This window comes from Aegilops tauschii, chromosome 7, assembly GCF_002575655.3.
Source record: "Aegilops tauschii subsp. strangulata cultivar AL8/78 chromosome 7, Aet v6.0, whole genome shotgun sequence".
NCBI lineage: Eukaryota > Viridiplantae > Streptophyta > Magnoliopsida > Poales > Poaceae > Aegilops > Aegilops tauschii.
Window position 1 is genome coordinate 649,355,818 of NC_053041.3, and position 16,480 is coordinate 649,372,297.

Consider the following 16,480-nt stretch of genomic DNA (forward strand, 5'->3'; position numbering starts at 1 on the left):
CGCCCGGCACAACGCCTCTGACCTCCTGGACAGGAGGCCTGAGCTGGAGGAGGAGCTCGAGGCGACGAGCTCGGACAAGCCCTCCACGGGCACCTCCACTGACGGCGTTGGCCATGCATCCGATCGTATGCTACTCTTCTTCTATAACCGGGATCTTACGACTCTCATGCTTAATAAGTTGGCACCTCGTATGCAGCGGCGTGTAAGGTGCCGTCGACACGCACTGCTGCTCGCTGAGCATTATACCGAGCACCTTTCATGCACATGTCCGAGTCAAAAACCACACCTCGTCAACAGAAAAACACCCTAAGCGAGACGAGAGATTAAACTTCTCCGGTTTTAAAAGTTGAGGGACTAAACTTATCCGGTTTTGAAAGTTGAGGGACCAAGTTTTGCTGGTTTCGGAATCGAGGGGCCATTGCTATACTTTTGAAAGAGTTGAAGGACGAAAAATATACTTATATCCCTTAATTAATTACCTTCGCACTGTGAACCGAAAAAAAGAAACAGCTTTGCGGCAGGATTTAGGATCACATCCTCCTGGTTGTTCTTGTTTCCGTTTTGCTGCTGTTGTTGGCCGTGAGTTGGAGGGAGGACAGCCGCCTCGGGTTTACCTACCTTTTACGTGGCCACAACCCACAAGCTTGCGTCCATCCACTTCACGTGATGCAATCGGGTGAGACACCGCATCTCACACTTGCCGAGTCGACGTCGCACTCGTGGTAGCGAGCGAGTGTGGTATGATAACTCTGTCTGTGCTCGTGCCGTGTAACTCTCTCGTTCGTAGCTACTCCATCCGTCCGAAAATACTTGTCATCAAAATAAACGAAAAAAAATGTATGTAGAACTAAAATAGATCTAGATACATCTCCTTTTATTCATTTTGGTGACAAGTATTTTCGGACGAAGGGAGTACTACTCCTAGATTAGATGAGAAATGGAGGAGGAATATTCCTGAGATATTGCGGCGTACTCATCCGAGACTCCGTGGAGGGCAGAGGGCCGCATGTGCCAATTAAGCTTCACAAGGCGGCGAGGAGAATTCATGTGCGGCTTTCGGAATTCGGCAGTAGTAGTGTGCCGAATTGCGGGGAGGCAGCAAGAGCATGTGGACGGAGACGGCATCTGTGTGCGTGGGACACATAAATCGACCACACAACACAAGGATGCCACTGCAAATGGCATATGCTTGATTTAATTGCTCGTTGGATTGCTATTGGTTCGCGTGCCAACAAAAATGCCGAGGAGAAGAACAAGAATAAAGACAAGAGGAGCTACTGTTGTTAGCGCGGAGATAATTGTTTGTTTGTTTGTGTGTGTGTCTATCTATTGGCATTTTATTATTTCGGAGCATTTTTTCTAGAATTTCCAGAGGTGTATTATTCCCGGCTCTCAATTGGTCGCGTTGTCCACAAATAGTACAAAATCAGTGCGCCGAAATATGAAATTTCTAATCTTTTTCGAAGCTTTGGTTTTGTTATTTTTTTCAGAGCTCCTTCGATGCCATATATCGCCATGATTTTTTTTTCATAAACCCAGAGGACCTTGAGCATTGTTGGTATACCACTTCTCTGTTCCAATTTACTGTTCATGCGGAAGTAGATGAGCTCAGGAACAGAAATCCGGGATGAGCATCTGTTTTTCATTCGGCTAGCACGTGTCACAAAAAACAATGGTATACTTTTCCTTTTCTCCCTTATGCTCTCATTCGTTTGTGGGAGAATATTTATTCCTCTTGCCTATTTATTTGTATCGTCCTTTGGTGGGACAAGACGTCGCATGGCACAAGGTGGGAGTTTTCTTTTTCTTTTTGAAAGAATCTATCTTCTTCTTTTTTTCGAGAAGGCCTAAGGCAATATATTAAGAATCACAAGATCTTACAAATACATCTAATACAAAAAAGAAAAATTATAATTAAAGTTTTAAGGGTGTCAATCTTCTTCCCCTGCATCCATCAGCGGCGGGCCATGAGCAAAGCTTGGTGCGTCTCTGCCTTTGCTGGAGCTGGCGGCGCAGAGGCTCGGAACAGCTGCGGAGCAAGGGGGGCGGCGGAGTTGCGAGTTGTTCGTCGCGAGGGAGGGGAGAGCAAATGGATCCGATAGGCCGAGGGGGTGAAATTGTTGCCATTTGTGGTGGGGTAGGCCTGTTGGGGCTGACATGACGGACACGCCCATGTCTGCTCTACATTTAGGCTGGATAAGAGGGGGTGCCGGTCGGTGCCCGGTTGTAGATGCTGTTATGCTAGCAACGTGCTCGTGTGTGGCAAACTGATTCAATGGTCCAGGAAGGAACGCAGGCGGCATATTCCGTGGATATTTGCTTGGGAGAGGAAAGAAAGACGGACCCCCATGCCATTCCATTCAACTCAATCCAACTAACTTGGAAGGAACGCGCAGCTCAGAGTCAGAGGAGGGGGCCGGTCTGGGTCAGGGTCCGGTCAGAGGCCAGCGACGGCGCCGTCGCCCTCCCTCGATTCCCTTCAAACCTGGCCGCCGCCCCCAATTTCCTTCCCCTCCCCTCAAATTTGGCCGCCTCCCCTATTTTTATCCCCTCCTCCCCAGATTGCTCGTTCGCTCCTTGTATATCCCACAAGAAGAAGAGACGGATTCCCCTGCAGCTGCAGGCAGATTCATCGTCCCCTTCCTTGCCTCCATCCCTCCCTGGTACGTACCTCCCCTCCACCCTCCCTCCTTCTGGATTGGATTGGTTTGGATCCCTTCTCCTCGCCGGAATCGGCCGAATCTCCTCCCCCTCCCGGCGTTTTCTGTGGTTTCGATTTGGTTTCCGGCGCCCCTTCCCCGACCCCGACGCCGCTCGGCTCGAATCAACTGCTTCCCGTTCCCGGAAGAAATCTGGCTTCGTCTTCTTCTTCCTCCAGCTTTACTGGAAAAAGATGAAGATTTCCAGCAATCCAGCTTGTCCAGCAATGGCGGAGCACGCAAAAGCGAAAGCCAAAGCGTGTTTCTTTCTTTTCCCCTTCCTTTCCCCCAATCCCTCCAAGCAACGTTGACGCGAGCGCGGGCTGCGTACGCACGCAAATCTGTCTGTCTACCTTTCGCTGTCACCGCCCACCGTCCCCCCCTTCCATCCCGTTCAACAAAAATAAATAAGATAGCTTCACTTTTGTTTTCTCTTTTGCAACTCCTCCTTGTGCCTGCGGATGCCACGGAGCAGACGACTCAGATTACACCTTTTATTTGACAAATTTCGTCAGATATATAAATCGAGAGGCTCAACTGTAATTGTTTTTCTCTTGCCAAAATTATTGGCTGCAGGAGCAAGGAAGCAGGCGGGCACCGGCTGCCGTCGTCCACGGGGCTCGGCTGTCAACCCACCTTGGCAGCCACCCCACAATTCCGCCTCCAGCTTCTCCGGCCACCCAGGACCGACGAGGTAAGCACCAACAAACAAATTCCCAATCTTTTTCTTTCTTATTATACATCACATGTTGACCCTGACAAAGACGTGTAGGACACACACGGTCCGGGTTTGTTGGCCGAGCTGGGGCACACAAATCTCGTGGCACACATGTTTTCTCCCTCTCTATTTGCAGCGCTTGAATGAATCCAGTTCAATTTATGCCAACCGCGTGCCAGGACCGACACGACAGCTTGTTGATCTCTTCTTCTTATGTATGTATGACTCAGGGCAGGGCAGGGCAGGGCAGAGCAGGACAAACACATACCACAACACCAGCTCCTCCTCCTACTCATTGGCAGAATCTGATTGATTGATTGCTGAGAGGCACCAAAAGGGATATGGCATCCTTCCACCGGCCCCTCTCCGCCATGGCGGTCGCCGCCTTTGCCGCCGTCTCCTCCATCGAGCTGCCTGACAAATTCTCCCACCACAACAGGCTCCCCGACGATGTCGTCTCTCTTCCCGCCAGCAAACCAGAGGCCATCACAGCACCTTCAGCCCCGCCGCTGTCCGGCCTGCAGTTCATGCCACGGAACCTCCAGGCTTTTGACCCGGCAAAGGCGCCCGTCGCGTCCCTGCCGGTCATTCAGACGGTTTACCAGTACGCGAGGTTCGCCAAGACCTCACCGGAACAAGAGGTGGCGTTACCGGCCATCCCTTCCTCCTCGTCGGATGCTCTGTACCGCTGGCATCTGCCGGACCCGAGGGCGTGCCACGGCTCGCCCGACAGGTCCCAGACGGTTGTAGTTTTGCTCGGCTGGCTGGGCTCGAAGCAGAAGCATCTGAAGAGATATGCCGATTGGTACACCTCCAGGGGGTTCCACGCCGTCACCTTCACCCTCCCCATGTCCGACATCGTCAGCTATAATGTCGGAGGGAAGGCCGAGAAGAATGTGGAGATGCTCTCTGAACATCTTGGTGATTGGGTCAGGGAGGAGGACGGGAAGAAGATTGTTTTTCACACTTTCAGTAACACCGGCTGGCTTTGGTATGTCTGCAGTTCCTTTGGATCTAAGAATTAACTGAAACTCTTTTTGGATTTTTCAAGCTTAATTATGGCTTTGTGTTGCTGCTGTAGCTATGGCGTAATACTGGAGAACTTGCAGCGGCAGGATCCTTCAGCAGTGGAGAAAATCAAGGGTTCCATAATCGATTCAGCGCCTGTTGCTGTTCCGGACTCTCAGGTAAAAACTGTAGCTAACCTCACATACCTAAATGGTATTAGGTGGTTATTGAAATCCTATAAAAATATCCTATTTGTAAATTCTGCACATCCAAAGTTTGTTGTTTATTATGCTGAACGAATGTGTCGTCAGTTGTGTTTTATCCTTCTTATTTGCATATCTGTCATTTACTCTGTTCCTCAATTATTATTTTTGAACACCACGCAGGACAACGGTTTGTTCGAACATAAACATTGTTATTTAATTTTTGTGTTCTTTTTTCTGAACTTAGGTGTGGGCTCTAGGTTTCTCAGCTGCTATCATGAAGAAACACAGTGTGGCAACAAAAGGCGCTGCACCAAATACAAGGTCTGACGTCATAGTTGTGGAGTCCCAGAAAGATATCAGACCAGCAGCTACCGAGGCGGTTCTACTATCTGCATTGGAAAAGTTTTTTGATCTTGTTCTGAACTATCCGGCCGTAAATAGGTACGCAGCTCATCCACATTTGCAGAAGTAGGAGTTCTGTGCATTTTCAGCCTTGTGGACAATATCCAAATTCTCTAAGCCTTTTCAGTACATCTGTTTTTAAATGTGAGGCATGGCATCTGACTCATAGAAGAGTTCATTGTTTGTTTGATGATTCATCAGTATTCCTGTTATCATCGATTATATTATGCCAGATGCCAAGGCGCATGATGTAACTGAGCTTTGACAACAAAATACCAATTACAGAAATAGTGTAAGAATGCCATAGAATCTCTTGCAAATGCAGTAAACCATGCAGGCGACTGCACCAGTATTTGTCATGTCTCGTGTTATAACTAACATCTGATCATAAATAATATAAGAAACTACCCAATTACTGAAATAGTGTAACACTGTCATAGAACATGTCCTAAATGTAGTACATTACTAAAAAGTGCTGTTAATCAACATTGTGTTTTTATTTTCTTGCAGGAGGTTGTCTGGTGTTATGGAGCTTTTGTCCTCAAACCAACCAAGCTGTCCTCAGCTGTACATATACAGCTCCGCAGATCGGGTTATCCCAGCAAAGTCGGTGGAGTCATTCGTGGAGAGGCAACGGAAAGCAGGGTGCGAGGTGAGGTCGTGTGACTTTGTGTCGTCCCCTCATGTCGACCATTACCGCAGCAATCCGGGGCTGTACACCTCTCAGCTGACCAACTTCTTGGAGGACTGCGTGCTGGCCCGCCGCGAGGACTCCTCGTCGCCGTCACCGTCTGCATAGGGTGTTTCTGCAGCAATACCAACATATTCTTTCCTGGTGATCCATTGAAATGTACCAGGATTATACATCGACTAATTATACATCTGACCCAATTTACTCGTTCCTTGTTGTTGGTTCGCTTGTGGGTTTATGTTAGGAGGCACAACTGTAAAAAACGTGAGGGAGAAAAGCAAAACAAAATTATGGTTGGCTTGCTGTTGGTTCCAGTGCACAAGCACAAACCATTGATTTGTGTGGGAGGGAGATGTGTTTGTTTCTTTGTGCATACTCTGAATCTCGAATGACTGGTTTACTTTCTCTCTGTGTGGTTCGGGCTGTGATCCTGCAAATTTCTTGTGCCTACTGAAGAAAGTTTCTATTTACATACATGGAGTTATTTCCGGTGTTCCAAATATTCAGAGTTGGGGCTGTGAAAGGAAATATTCAGATGTCTGCTGTTGTGCTTGAGTGAATGTTCTGAAATGAAATGGATCAAATGCTTCCAGTGTACCCCAAATGTGAGAGCAAAAATTAAGGAGGGACATCTGATGCACAAATTAACAGTTGGCTTTACAGATTTGAATCAAGACAAGTCATTGTTAATTGATCATGAAGTGAGAGCACAAATCAGGTAACACACAATACATGAACAGGCCAAACCATGGTGCAAATCAGATAAAGGAACGAACACACACACACACATTGATTGCTCACGGGTGACCACATATCAGCGCCCAGCCACACGGGTGGGACGGACACGTACTCCGGGTCCAAGAGAGGACGGTGGCTCCAGGGGTGTCGTCCCCTCAGGTCGACCACTACCGCTGCAATCCGGGGCTCTACGCCTCTCAGCTCACTAACTTTTTAGAGGACTGTGTGCTGGCCGGGCATGAGGACTCCTCGTCGTCGTCACCGTCTGCGTAGGGTGTTTCTGCAGCAATACCAACATATTTGTTCCTGGTGAACCATTGAAATGTACCAGGATTATACATCGACTAATTAATATATGTAAACTACGTCTCCTTTTTTTTTGCGGAAAAAAAAGGGTTAGAAAATTAAAATACTTCATCACATTTCGTTGCAGGAAAGGAATCATCAACAACAGAAGTATGTCGGGGAGTTTTTTCTCATCACTTGTGAGGTTTTTTTTAGGGCTATGTGCAATTTTTATAATAATTAAAGGGTTACGTGCAATTTTGTTATTCATTAGATATTTTTTATATTAATTAAAGTGTATGTGCAATTTTTAGAACTTCATTTTGTAGCGTTATAACCTAATGCACTTGAATTAAGGCAATTTATGCACAAATCAAATAATCAGCACTATGTGAATAGTCATTATTCATTGATCATGACAAGACAAAAGAAAAGGAGTACATGACACATCCACAATACACGAGCGTACACACAGGTCCATATCTGACAGATATGCAATTGGAAAGATATACATAATCACGGAAGGTGATGGACATATATACATATATAGAGCTTGACAGACGGATACATTCCAGAGCAGAAATAAATTCTTCGACCCATAATTAATCTTGTGCGCTCTGTACGTCGGCCGTCCATATGCCATATAGTATATGTGGACCGACCAATATGCTTTGCCATTCATAAAGATAATTCATTGTGAAGCACTGGCCAGCTTATAAAATTCCTCAGCAATTATTTCCTCTGTACTGAAATGCTTCACCTGCGCAGAATGCATATACATGCCAAAAATAATTACCGGAGACCGGAGAGAAAAGTAATACTAGTGTATAAATTAATTAACCGAGCGCTAGGTATGTATACGTGTACCTCGCATCCTTTTTGCATCAGCTTATTTAGTGTTCTGTCATCATAAATATGGAACATGTCCCACAAATGCAGGCGATGGAGAGACGGAAGGCGCAACAATCCCTCGGGAAGCTTCCTTATATTGAATAATTCAAGCGTTAAACTTTCCAGGCGAGGAAACCCTTGGGCAGAGCAGTACATGGTTTGGCCTCGATAACCCCACAACTTGAGCACCACAAGACATGGAAGCTTCTCTAGGATCGGCATCGGGTCTTGTTTAATGTCATTAGCCCGGAGTTCAACACATCGTAGGCTTCGCGGGAGCATGGGTAGCTCAATGAGCTCATCACACCGGAGAAAAATATTAACTAGCTGAGTCATGTTTTTACATACGTTAATCGTCTCTATAGACATGGATTCCAAGTGCAATCTTAAGCTTGTAAGTTGATTCAGCTGGCCCAGGAAAACCACTAGGTCATCAAGGTGGTATTTAGTGCCATAAGGCATAAGTAGCTCAAAGGTCTGGAGCTCTTTCGGATGTTGTCGACGCACACTCCTTGCAGCTGGTGGTGGAGAAAACCCATTGTCAAGATAAACATGCCTTATAGTAGGGATGTCCCAGAGGGAATATGGTATCAATTTTGTCCCTTTTAGGTCTATAGTTTGCAAGTAAAGGAGTTGCCCAATTGAAGAAGGGAGTGTCACGCGTCCACAGATTCTCAACCTAAGGAATCTTAGGTGAATGAACTCACCAATTGCACTAGAGATATTTTCTACTTTTGAGTTTTCAATGTGAATAACTCTCAGAAATCTCATCTTAGGTAGGGACACTAAGAGTCTGAAGCCAAGAAGACTACGGATATTTGGTGTCACAGGTAATGTCTGACAACTCAAAGTTTGAAAACTTGAACGGTAAGATATCAAACAATCAGATGGTGGTGATGATGCACCACTTTGTCCTGCATTGTTTGTAGAGTGCACTACATGTCAGAAACAAGCAAGCCACATACAACGGCATATTGTCAAATAGAAAAAGTGCAACTGTATAGAAACAGAGCAATAAAAAAGGAAAGGCTGGGACCTGTTGTTTTGTGGATGACATCAAGAAAACCATCTTTCTTTGCTTCTTCTATGCACCAATCTCGCAAGATGTCATGAATTCTTACTACTTGGATCCATTCAAGTTCCTTGATGTTTTCAACAACTTGAACTAAGCTTCTCTGAGCCAACTCGGTTACATACATGTGTGCAGTTTCTTCTAGTTTATGATTTGGTTCATGTGGAATTAATCTTTCTGCTATCCATAGTTCAATAAGATCTGACACGGATATTTTGTAATCCTCAGGAAAAGCAGCAAGATAGAGTAAGCAATATCTCAAGTAATGATTTGGCAAGTCATTGTAACTACGGGCCAATATGTTCCCCATCATATATCCATTCTTTGTTGACGGCCAATCCAATATGTCAGACCATGCATGTCTATTTAGATTCTTTGATAGATAACCCCCCAAAACTGCAAGTGCAAGTGGTAATCCACAAGTTTTTCAAACTCATCCATATTTCGTATTGCAGACCTTTTGTATGATGGTAAAGCTTTGCTCCTAAATAGTTCCCAACTTTTCTCATCTAACTTCTTCAGATGATGAACATAGGTTCCCATTTGAACATGATTTGCAACATCTTCCTTTTGTGTTGTTAACAATACTCTACTACCGTTACTTGCATCTGGAAAGGCTTTAATTGTCCTGTTTAACTGCTCCCATGTGTCTGTTTCCCACACATCATCTAGAACTACTAGGTATCTTTTTTGCAACAAAAAATCATTTATCTTCTTTCTTAAATCATATTCATCCATTTTATCAAATGACACATCTCGCCTCCCCAATATTTGTTTCATAATATCCTTTAGTAAATCAATGCCCTTGTAGTTTTGAGATCCAGTAACCTAAGCAATTTTGCTGAAGTGTTGTTTGACTCTATGTGAAGTGTAGACTTTTCTATCAAGTGTTGTTTTTCCTGCCCCACCCATAGCGACTATGGAGATAGCACTAAGACTCTCCTCTGTGTCAACCAACTTCTGCACTATTTCATTATATATACTCACTTTCAAAACCAACAACTACAACTTCTTCAAAGTTTTGATGCATAGGACCATAATCTTGTTTGAACTCATCATTAACATGAACATTTTCTATTGAAGTGTTCCCTAAATCAACTATTTTGAAATGGTTTGCACTCTTAAATATCTCAGATATCTTTCTTCTTATACGTTGGATTTCAACACCAAGTTTGTGAAGGGTACTCAAATCACTTGGCTGGCGAGCATACCTTGCAATGACACCCATGAATCCCTTCTTGAGCCAGTTTCTCTTCCGCATGTACTCTGCAGTTTCTATGACATTGTCGGCCTCATACGCCACATCCCTGATCTGACTGACTATGACGGCACCACGAGCATCTCCCAGCCTCCATTTGCTGTCGGCATCTCTAAGGAAGCCTTGCAGCCGCTTGAGCTCGTGTGCTAGCTGGTTGCATTCCCTGGGGACGTGTGAGATCTTGTACTCAGTAAAGACTGCAAGGCTAGCTTTTATGTCCAGGATCAGACCAAATAGCGGTGATCGACTTGGGTTATCAGCACTGCAAAGGTTGGTCAGAGACTTGCAGTCAGTTTCCCACACCACCGGTCCCCTGTAGAAATTTGCCAAGGACTGAAGGCCAATCAGCGCAGCTCGACCCTCTGCTTCCTCAGCCGTGCGTGATTGTGGTAGCTTCCAGCAGACTGAAGACAAGACAGAACCAGCCTGATCACGGTTCACCGCTCCCGCCCAGCTATTGCCATTTTCTTGGAAGAACGCCGCGTCAGTATTGCACTTTGCCCAGCCAACAGCCAGAGTCGACAAAGTAAGCGTTGTACAACGAGGCCGCTCACCCCTGATTTGGCCAGAATCCCAGTAGTTTTGCCCGAAACTGAAAGTTCACCAACCGAAGCAGTTCTCCATTCCTCCTCATATCTCTGAAGGAAACCCACTGATCCCAAAATTGACTCCTTGCCCCCTGCATGGACACAATCATCTCGCAAGCGCCAACATCTCCAAAGAAGAAAGATTATTTTTGCACGTAGATCATCTGACACCGTGTCCAGAAGAATCTGTAACCAGTCGCGACCTGTGTAGCGGAAGCTTTTCTCTGGAGGGAGATCCCAACCTTCCCTCATGGCCTGCCTCAGAGCTCTACTTTTAGTACAGTTAATCACCGCGTGATGCTCGTCCTCTGCTGCTGTATCACAAATGATGCAGGTACCATCCTGAATGATGGTTCGTCTGAACTTATTGTGCTGGGTTGCCAGCGTATTAGTTGCTACCCTCCAACCAAAAATCCTGACTTTGGGGGGTACTTTCGCCTTCCAGATCAAGTCCCATATGCTGCGGTCATTGCTGTCGCTAGACGAGCTGGAGGGAGCCAAGTTTGTATGACCTTCGATGGCAGCCACAAGTTTGTATGCACTCCTGACTGAAAAATTGCCACTCTTTTCATAATGCCACGCGATGCAGTCCGTGGCATCCACCCTCGGAATGGGGATTTTGCAAATCTCGTCCGCATCAAAGGAGTGAAAAATTTGCCTTACTAGTGGCTCGTTCCATTCTTTCCTATCTGAGCTCATGAGTTGGTTTACCCATCTTAACCTCGACCTCCTTATGAATGTAGCTGTTTTCAGCCCCTCATCTCTTGGAATCCACTGGTCTCGTTTGATTTGGATACTCCTACCATCTCCCACTCGCCAAATAATACCCTTTTTAAGGAGTTCTAAACCAGCCTCGATTCCCTTCCACACAGGTGATGCATCAGACGCAAACACAGTGTCCAAAAGGTTGCCATTCGGGTAGTATTTTGATTTGAGTACCCTAGCACAAAGACTATTTGGGTTCTGGACCAGCCTCCAGCTTTGTTTGGCAAGTAGAGCAATGTTAAATAGGTGCATGTCCATAAAACCTATTCCACCCGCTCTCTTCGGCATCGTCATGCGTTCCCATGACATCCAATGAACCTTACGGTGTCCATTCTCATCCCCCCACCAGAAATCGTGAATCAACTTCTCGTATTTATCGCAAAAACCTTTTGAAAGGAGGAAAACACCCATCGTGTAACAAGGTAGAGCTTGGACGACTGATTTGACGTGTACTTCCTTTGCAGCATATGCCATATACTTTTCCAACCAATCATTACATCTTTTCCGAAATCTATCCATGATCGGCTGAAAATTTTCATCCTTCATTCTCCCTTCTGGGGTTGGGAGTCCCAAGTACTTGCTCTCAAAGGACGAAGAGATAACTCCCAATGTGCTCTTGATTTCTTCCCTAGTTTCGGCAGGGCAAATCTCACTGAATAGAATAGAGCATTTGCTCTCACTAAGAAGTTGGACTGTACCCTTCTAAAAGTTTTCCAAGACTCTTCGGATGACTCTTGCTTGATCCACTGTTGCCTTAAAAAAGAGAAGGTTGTCATCAGCAAAGAGGAGGTTTGAGATGCCCGGGTTGTTCCTCGCGATTTTAAGAGGTGTTAGGTTCCCATCGTTAATTTCCTTAAATAGCAGATTTACCAAGCCATCTGCAACAAATAAGAATAAGTACGGGCTGAGGGGATCTCCCTCTCTAAGACCTCTAGATGGCGTGAAAGGTTCTAGCAGTTCTCCACTGCACCTGACCGAGTATCTAACTGACCGCACACACTGCGTAACCCAGCTCGTCCACCTCTTATCAAAACCGGTTTTCAGCAGCACCTCCTCGAGGAAACACCAATCTACCCTGTCATATGCCTTGGCGAGGTTCAGTTTATACGCACAATGTGTATTATGGGCGTTCCTGCTGTGTTGTATCTTATGGAAGCACTCAAAAGCAATGGTGGCGTTATCTGTTATAAGCCTGCCGGGGATGAACGCACTCTGGGTCTCTGAAATGATACAATCCAGCAAGGGGCGTAACCGTTTCAGTAGGCACTTTGAGATCACCTTGTACAAAACGTTGCATAAGATAATAGGCCGGTCATCTCTCAGTGATTGTGGGTCTTTACTCTTGGGAATGAGTACAATCACCGTGTCATTAATCCCTTTCGGTAATTGGCCACTATCAAAAAAACTCAGAACGCCTTTGATAACATCATCTCTGAGAACTTCCCAGTTTCTTTGATAGAATCTCGCAGGAAATCCGTCCGGCCCAGGTGCTCTAAGGGGACCGATCTGAAACAGAGCGTTACTAATTTCCTCCGCTGTGAAGTTTTTTGTTAGCTCTTTGTTCATGTCCTCGGTCACCCTCTTTTGAACAAGCTGCAGAATTTCATGAGGCCTCACTTCTGCTTCTTTTTCATATAGGCTTTGGAAAAACTGCTGCGCCATCTCCTTGATATCCTCTCTGTTCTCCTTCCAAACACCTATGCTATGTTTCAGCTTCGTAATCTCATTCTTTTTGTTTCTCCATGTTTCTTTTCTTTGAAACCATTTTGTATTTCTATCACCCTCTCTAAGATACGTAGCCCGCGATCGCTGTCTCCACATGAGCTCTTCTCTTAGTAGAAACTCATCCAATTCCTTCGAGTATTTCTTGATGTTTTCTTGCTGTTCAACCGACCTGGGTCCGCTCCAGAGGGCACAAAGTTTACTCCTTATCTCTGCTGTTTGTTTGATCACAGAGCCAAAATCTCTGTCAGCCCAAGAAGCCAATGCGGACTGCATCAACTTTAGTTTAGCTCCCACGTCCTGAAGGTTTGTAGCCGATCCATTCCTACTCCAAGCTTCGTTAATGGTGTTCTGCAAGGTATCCAGTCGCTCCCACATATGCTCGTATCGGAACTGCCTGCTCTTCCTTTCCCCTATGGGTCTCCACTCCTCTTTTTCCTACACGCAGCAACACAGGCAAGTGGTCCGATCTGGAAGAGCAGATGTGCTCAATCGAAGCATCTCCGAAGTAATCTGACCATTCCGGCGAGGCGACCCCCCTGTCCAGCCTGGTTTTAATATTCCTCCATCCCTCTTGTTTGTTGTCAAAGGTCCAACTTGGGCCTTTAAAACCAAGGTCAAACAGGTTACAATCAGATAAAGCCTTTCGAAAATTTTCCATGAGCCGTTCCGGTCTTTTTGTAGCTGAGAAGTGCTCCGGTTGCCACATCGCCTCATTAAAATCCCCCATCATCAGCCATGGTGCATTTGATCTCCTCAGCAATTCCCAATGAGATGCCTATCACTTGCTTTCGGTTCACCATAGATACAACGCCACTGCAAACTCGAAGAGTGAAAATGCACTAACACATCGATGTACCTCGGGCCAACGGCAAGCTTTATTACTTCCACACTTTCATCATAGAAGAGCGCAATACCAGCACCTTTTCCTATGCCGGGTTGCGTGATACAATGCCTGAGGCCAAGCCTCCACATTAACTTATTGACGAAGGAATTGCTTTGCCGCGTCTCAGAGAGGAACACAAGCTTGGGCTTGTATGTGTGCACTAGGCACACTAGTTCCTGAACTGTCCGGGGTTGCCTCAAACCCTGGCAGTTCCAGCTAAGGAGACTCATGTCTTCTGACGGGCGTCGCCACTCGCGCTCGTCAGAGTACCGATGGCCCCAGGATCGGTTGCCGCCTTTCCACCTTGCTGACCTATCACTACTAGGAAAAGGGCTATAGATAATATGGACACTAATGGCGCACAAGACATGCGGTGCGCCACTACTATATAGCAGTGGCACACCGTGTGCTGGTGCGCCATTAGTGTGACAGATACTAATGGCGCACCACAACCATGGTGCGCCATTACTAACAATTTTTTTCTTCCAAAAATATTAATGGCGCACCGTGTGCTGGTGCGCCATTAGTGTGATAGACACTAATGGCGCGCACCACAACCATGGTGCGCCACTACTAACAAAACTTTTTTTTTCTTTTTTTCCAAAAATACTAATGGCGCACCGGGGCATTAGTGCGCCATTACTAGTAATGGCGCACCAGTCATCACGTGCGCCACTACTATCATTTGTTCTTTTTGCAAAACTACTAATGGCGCACCGCCAGCTGGTGCGCCATTAGTAACCAGGGTTACTAATGGCGCGTTTGTTGGTGATGCGCCATTAGTAACCTGAGACCAGCTAGATATTTTGGACAGCCACCAACACACTCACTTTCCCCACTTCATTCTCTCCACCTCCTCCTCCAAGCTTGTCTTGGCTGCCTCCTCCTCCTCACCTCATTTGCACCATAGATTCATTCAAATTAAGTGGTTAAATTACCTTTTTTTATAGGTAAGTAAGGGGAAAGCTTTCTTTATGTTGTAGATCTACTTTATTCTCCCTCCAACAACATGCACATGCACATTTTATGGCCTTGTTAGATCTATGTATGTTTGTGGTGTTGCATATATGTTTGTGTTTGCAGGTACCGGTATTTGAAATGCGATAGTTGCCAATATTTTGCCGGAATGCTGATTCATTTCCGTTCGGCGAGAATTTTGGCACTATGCATTTTTTTGGGTCCTATTTTTAGGCAAAGTCATGCCAAAAATTTTCTTGGTTCTAAAATATCGTTTTGCTCTACCCCGCAGGCGACCATGGTCCGCACGATGACCGAAGGCATCGTGAATAGGTTTTTGAGCTCCGCGAAGGCCGAGATGCTTCAAAAGAACGAGACGGAGATAAGATGTCCGTGTCGAAGATGCAAGCTGAGGAGCCTTATGGACCCGGATTCCGTACAGGTGCGGACCACCTGCTCTTGCGTGGTTTCATGGATGGCCATCGGTGGCAAGGTGATGAAGATGATTATGAAGTCGTCCATGGGGGCCGGCCGGCAAGAAATGAGGAAGGGCAGCAAGACAACCGCGGCGAGGGCGGGCGAGAAGACGAAGAATCTCCAGGACATGATCACGAAGTAGATGCAGTACACAGTCATCATGTAGAAGATGCCGGACATGATGATGAGGAAGGTGCCGGAGCAGACGAAGGGCATGATCATGAAGATGAAGATACGATGGACCATCGATGGGCTGGGTGCAGGACCCTCATATTCAAGAGCTGCTTCTCAAGCAGACGGATAACGCAAGAGCTGCCGCCCGAGAGAAAGCCAAGCTGGATCAACTGGAGATAGACGCGATTACTCCATTGTATGAAGGATGCAGGCCCGAGGATACCCGCCTGAAAGTAACGCTCATGGCTCTGGAGATGAAGGTAAACCACAAAATGACCGACGCATGCTTCGACGAGAACATGTCATTCTGGCACGAACGTCTTTCCAAGGGGAACAAGTGCCCGACCAGTTTCGAGGAGGCGAAGAAAATCGTGTGTCCTCTGGATTTACCGCACGTGAAATACCATGTGTGCATGAACAATTGCATCATTTATCGGGACGAGCACGCGGAGTCTACCATATGTCCGGTGTGCGGCGTCACTCGATACAAGAAGAGGAAGAAAGCTCCTTGAAAAGTGGTGTGGTACTTTCCGATCACTCCTCGTCTACAGCGGTATTTCGCGGACTCTAAGGTAGCAAAGCTCTTGCGTTGGCACGCGGATAGGGAGGAGAAGAAGCGAGAAGATGACGCAAATAATCCGGAGATAAATAAAAAAGACAAGATGCTGAGTCACCCTAAGGATGGGAGCCAGTGGCAAGCGTTGAACTTCGAACACCCAGAATTTGGGAATGATCCAAGGAACATCGTGCTGGGCGCGAGCACCGATGGAGTCAATCCGTTTGGCAGCCAGAGAAGCACACATAGCACCTGGCCTATGTTTGTGTGGATGTACAACCTTCCCCCCTGGTTGTGCATGAAGAGGAAGTGCATTCACATGAGTATGCTAATTGAAGGGCCGAAATAACCAGGGAACGACATCAATCTGTATCTGGGGCTGCTGAAA

The 16,480-nt window shown here is 46.3% G+C and overlaps 1 protein-coding gene and 1 pseudogene across 3 annotated transcripts; one reads left to right on the forward strand and one right to left on the reverse strand.

Annotated features, from left to right (window-relative positions):
• The first annotated feature begins 2,333 nt into the window (after window positions 1-2,333).
• Window positions 2,334-6,129, forward strand: LOC109736515 (uncharacterized). 3 transcript variants are annotated; one of them, XM_020295727.4, is made up of 6 exons: window positions 2,334-2,663; window positions 3,276-3,393; window positions 3,648-4,408; window positions 4,499-4,604; window positions 4,876-5,072; window positions 5,544-6,129. In XM_020295727.4, the coding sequence occupies exons 3-6, from the start codon at window positions 3,759-3,761 to the stop codon at window positions 5,830-5,832; spliced, it is 1,242 nt and encodes a 413-aa protein (XP_020151316.1). In that variant the 5' UTR covers window positions 2,334-2,663; window positions 3,276-3,393; window positions 3,648-3,758; the 3' UTR covers window positions 5,833-6,129. The 3 variants fall into 3 exon arrangements, with proteins under 3 accessions (XP_020151316.1, XP_020151317.1, XP_040251232.1); XM_020295728.3 differs by having other exon boundaries at window positions 2,341-2,663; window positions 3,653-4,408; XM_040395298.3 differs by having other exon boundaries at window positions 2,381-2,663; window positions 3,472-4,408.
• Window positions 6,130-7,472: 1,343 nt separating this feature from the next.
• Window positions 7,473-10,807, reverse strand: LOC109736521 (probable disease resistance protein At1g59620; annotated as a pseudogene).
• Window positions 10,808-16,480: the final 5,673 nt, after the last annotated feature.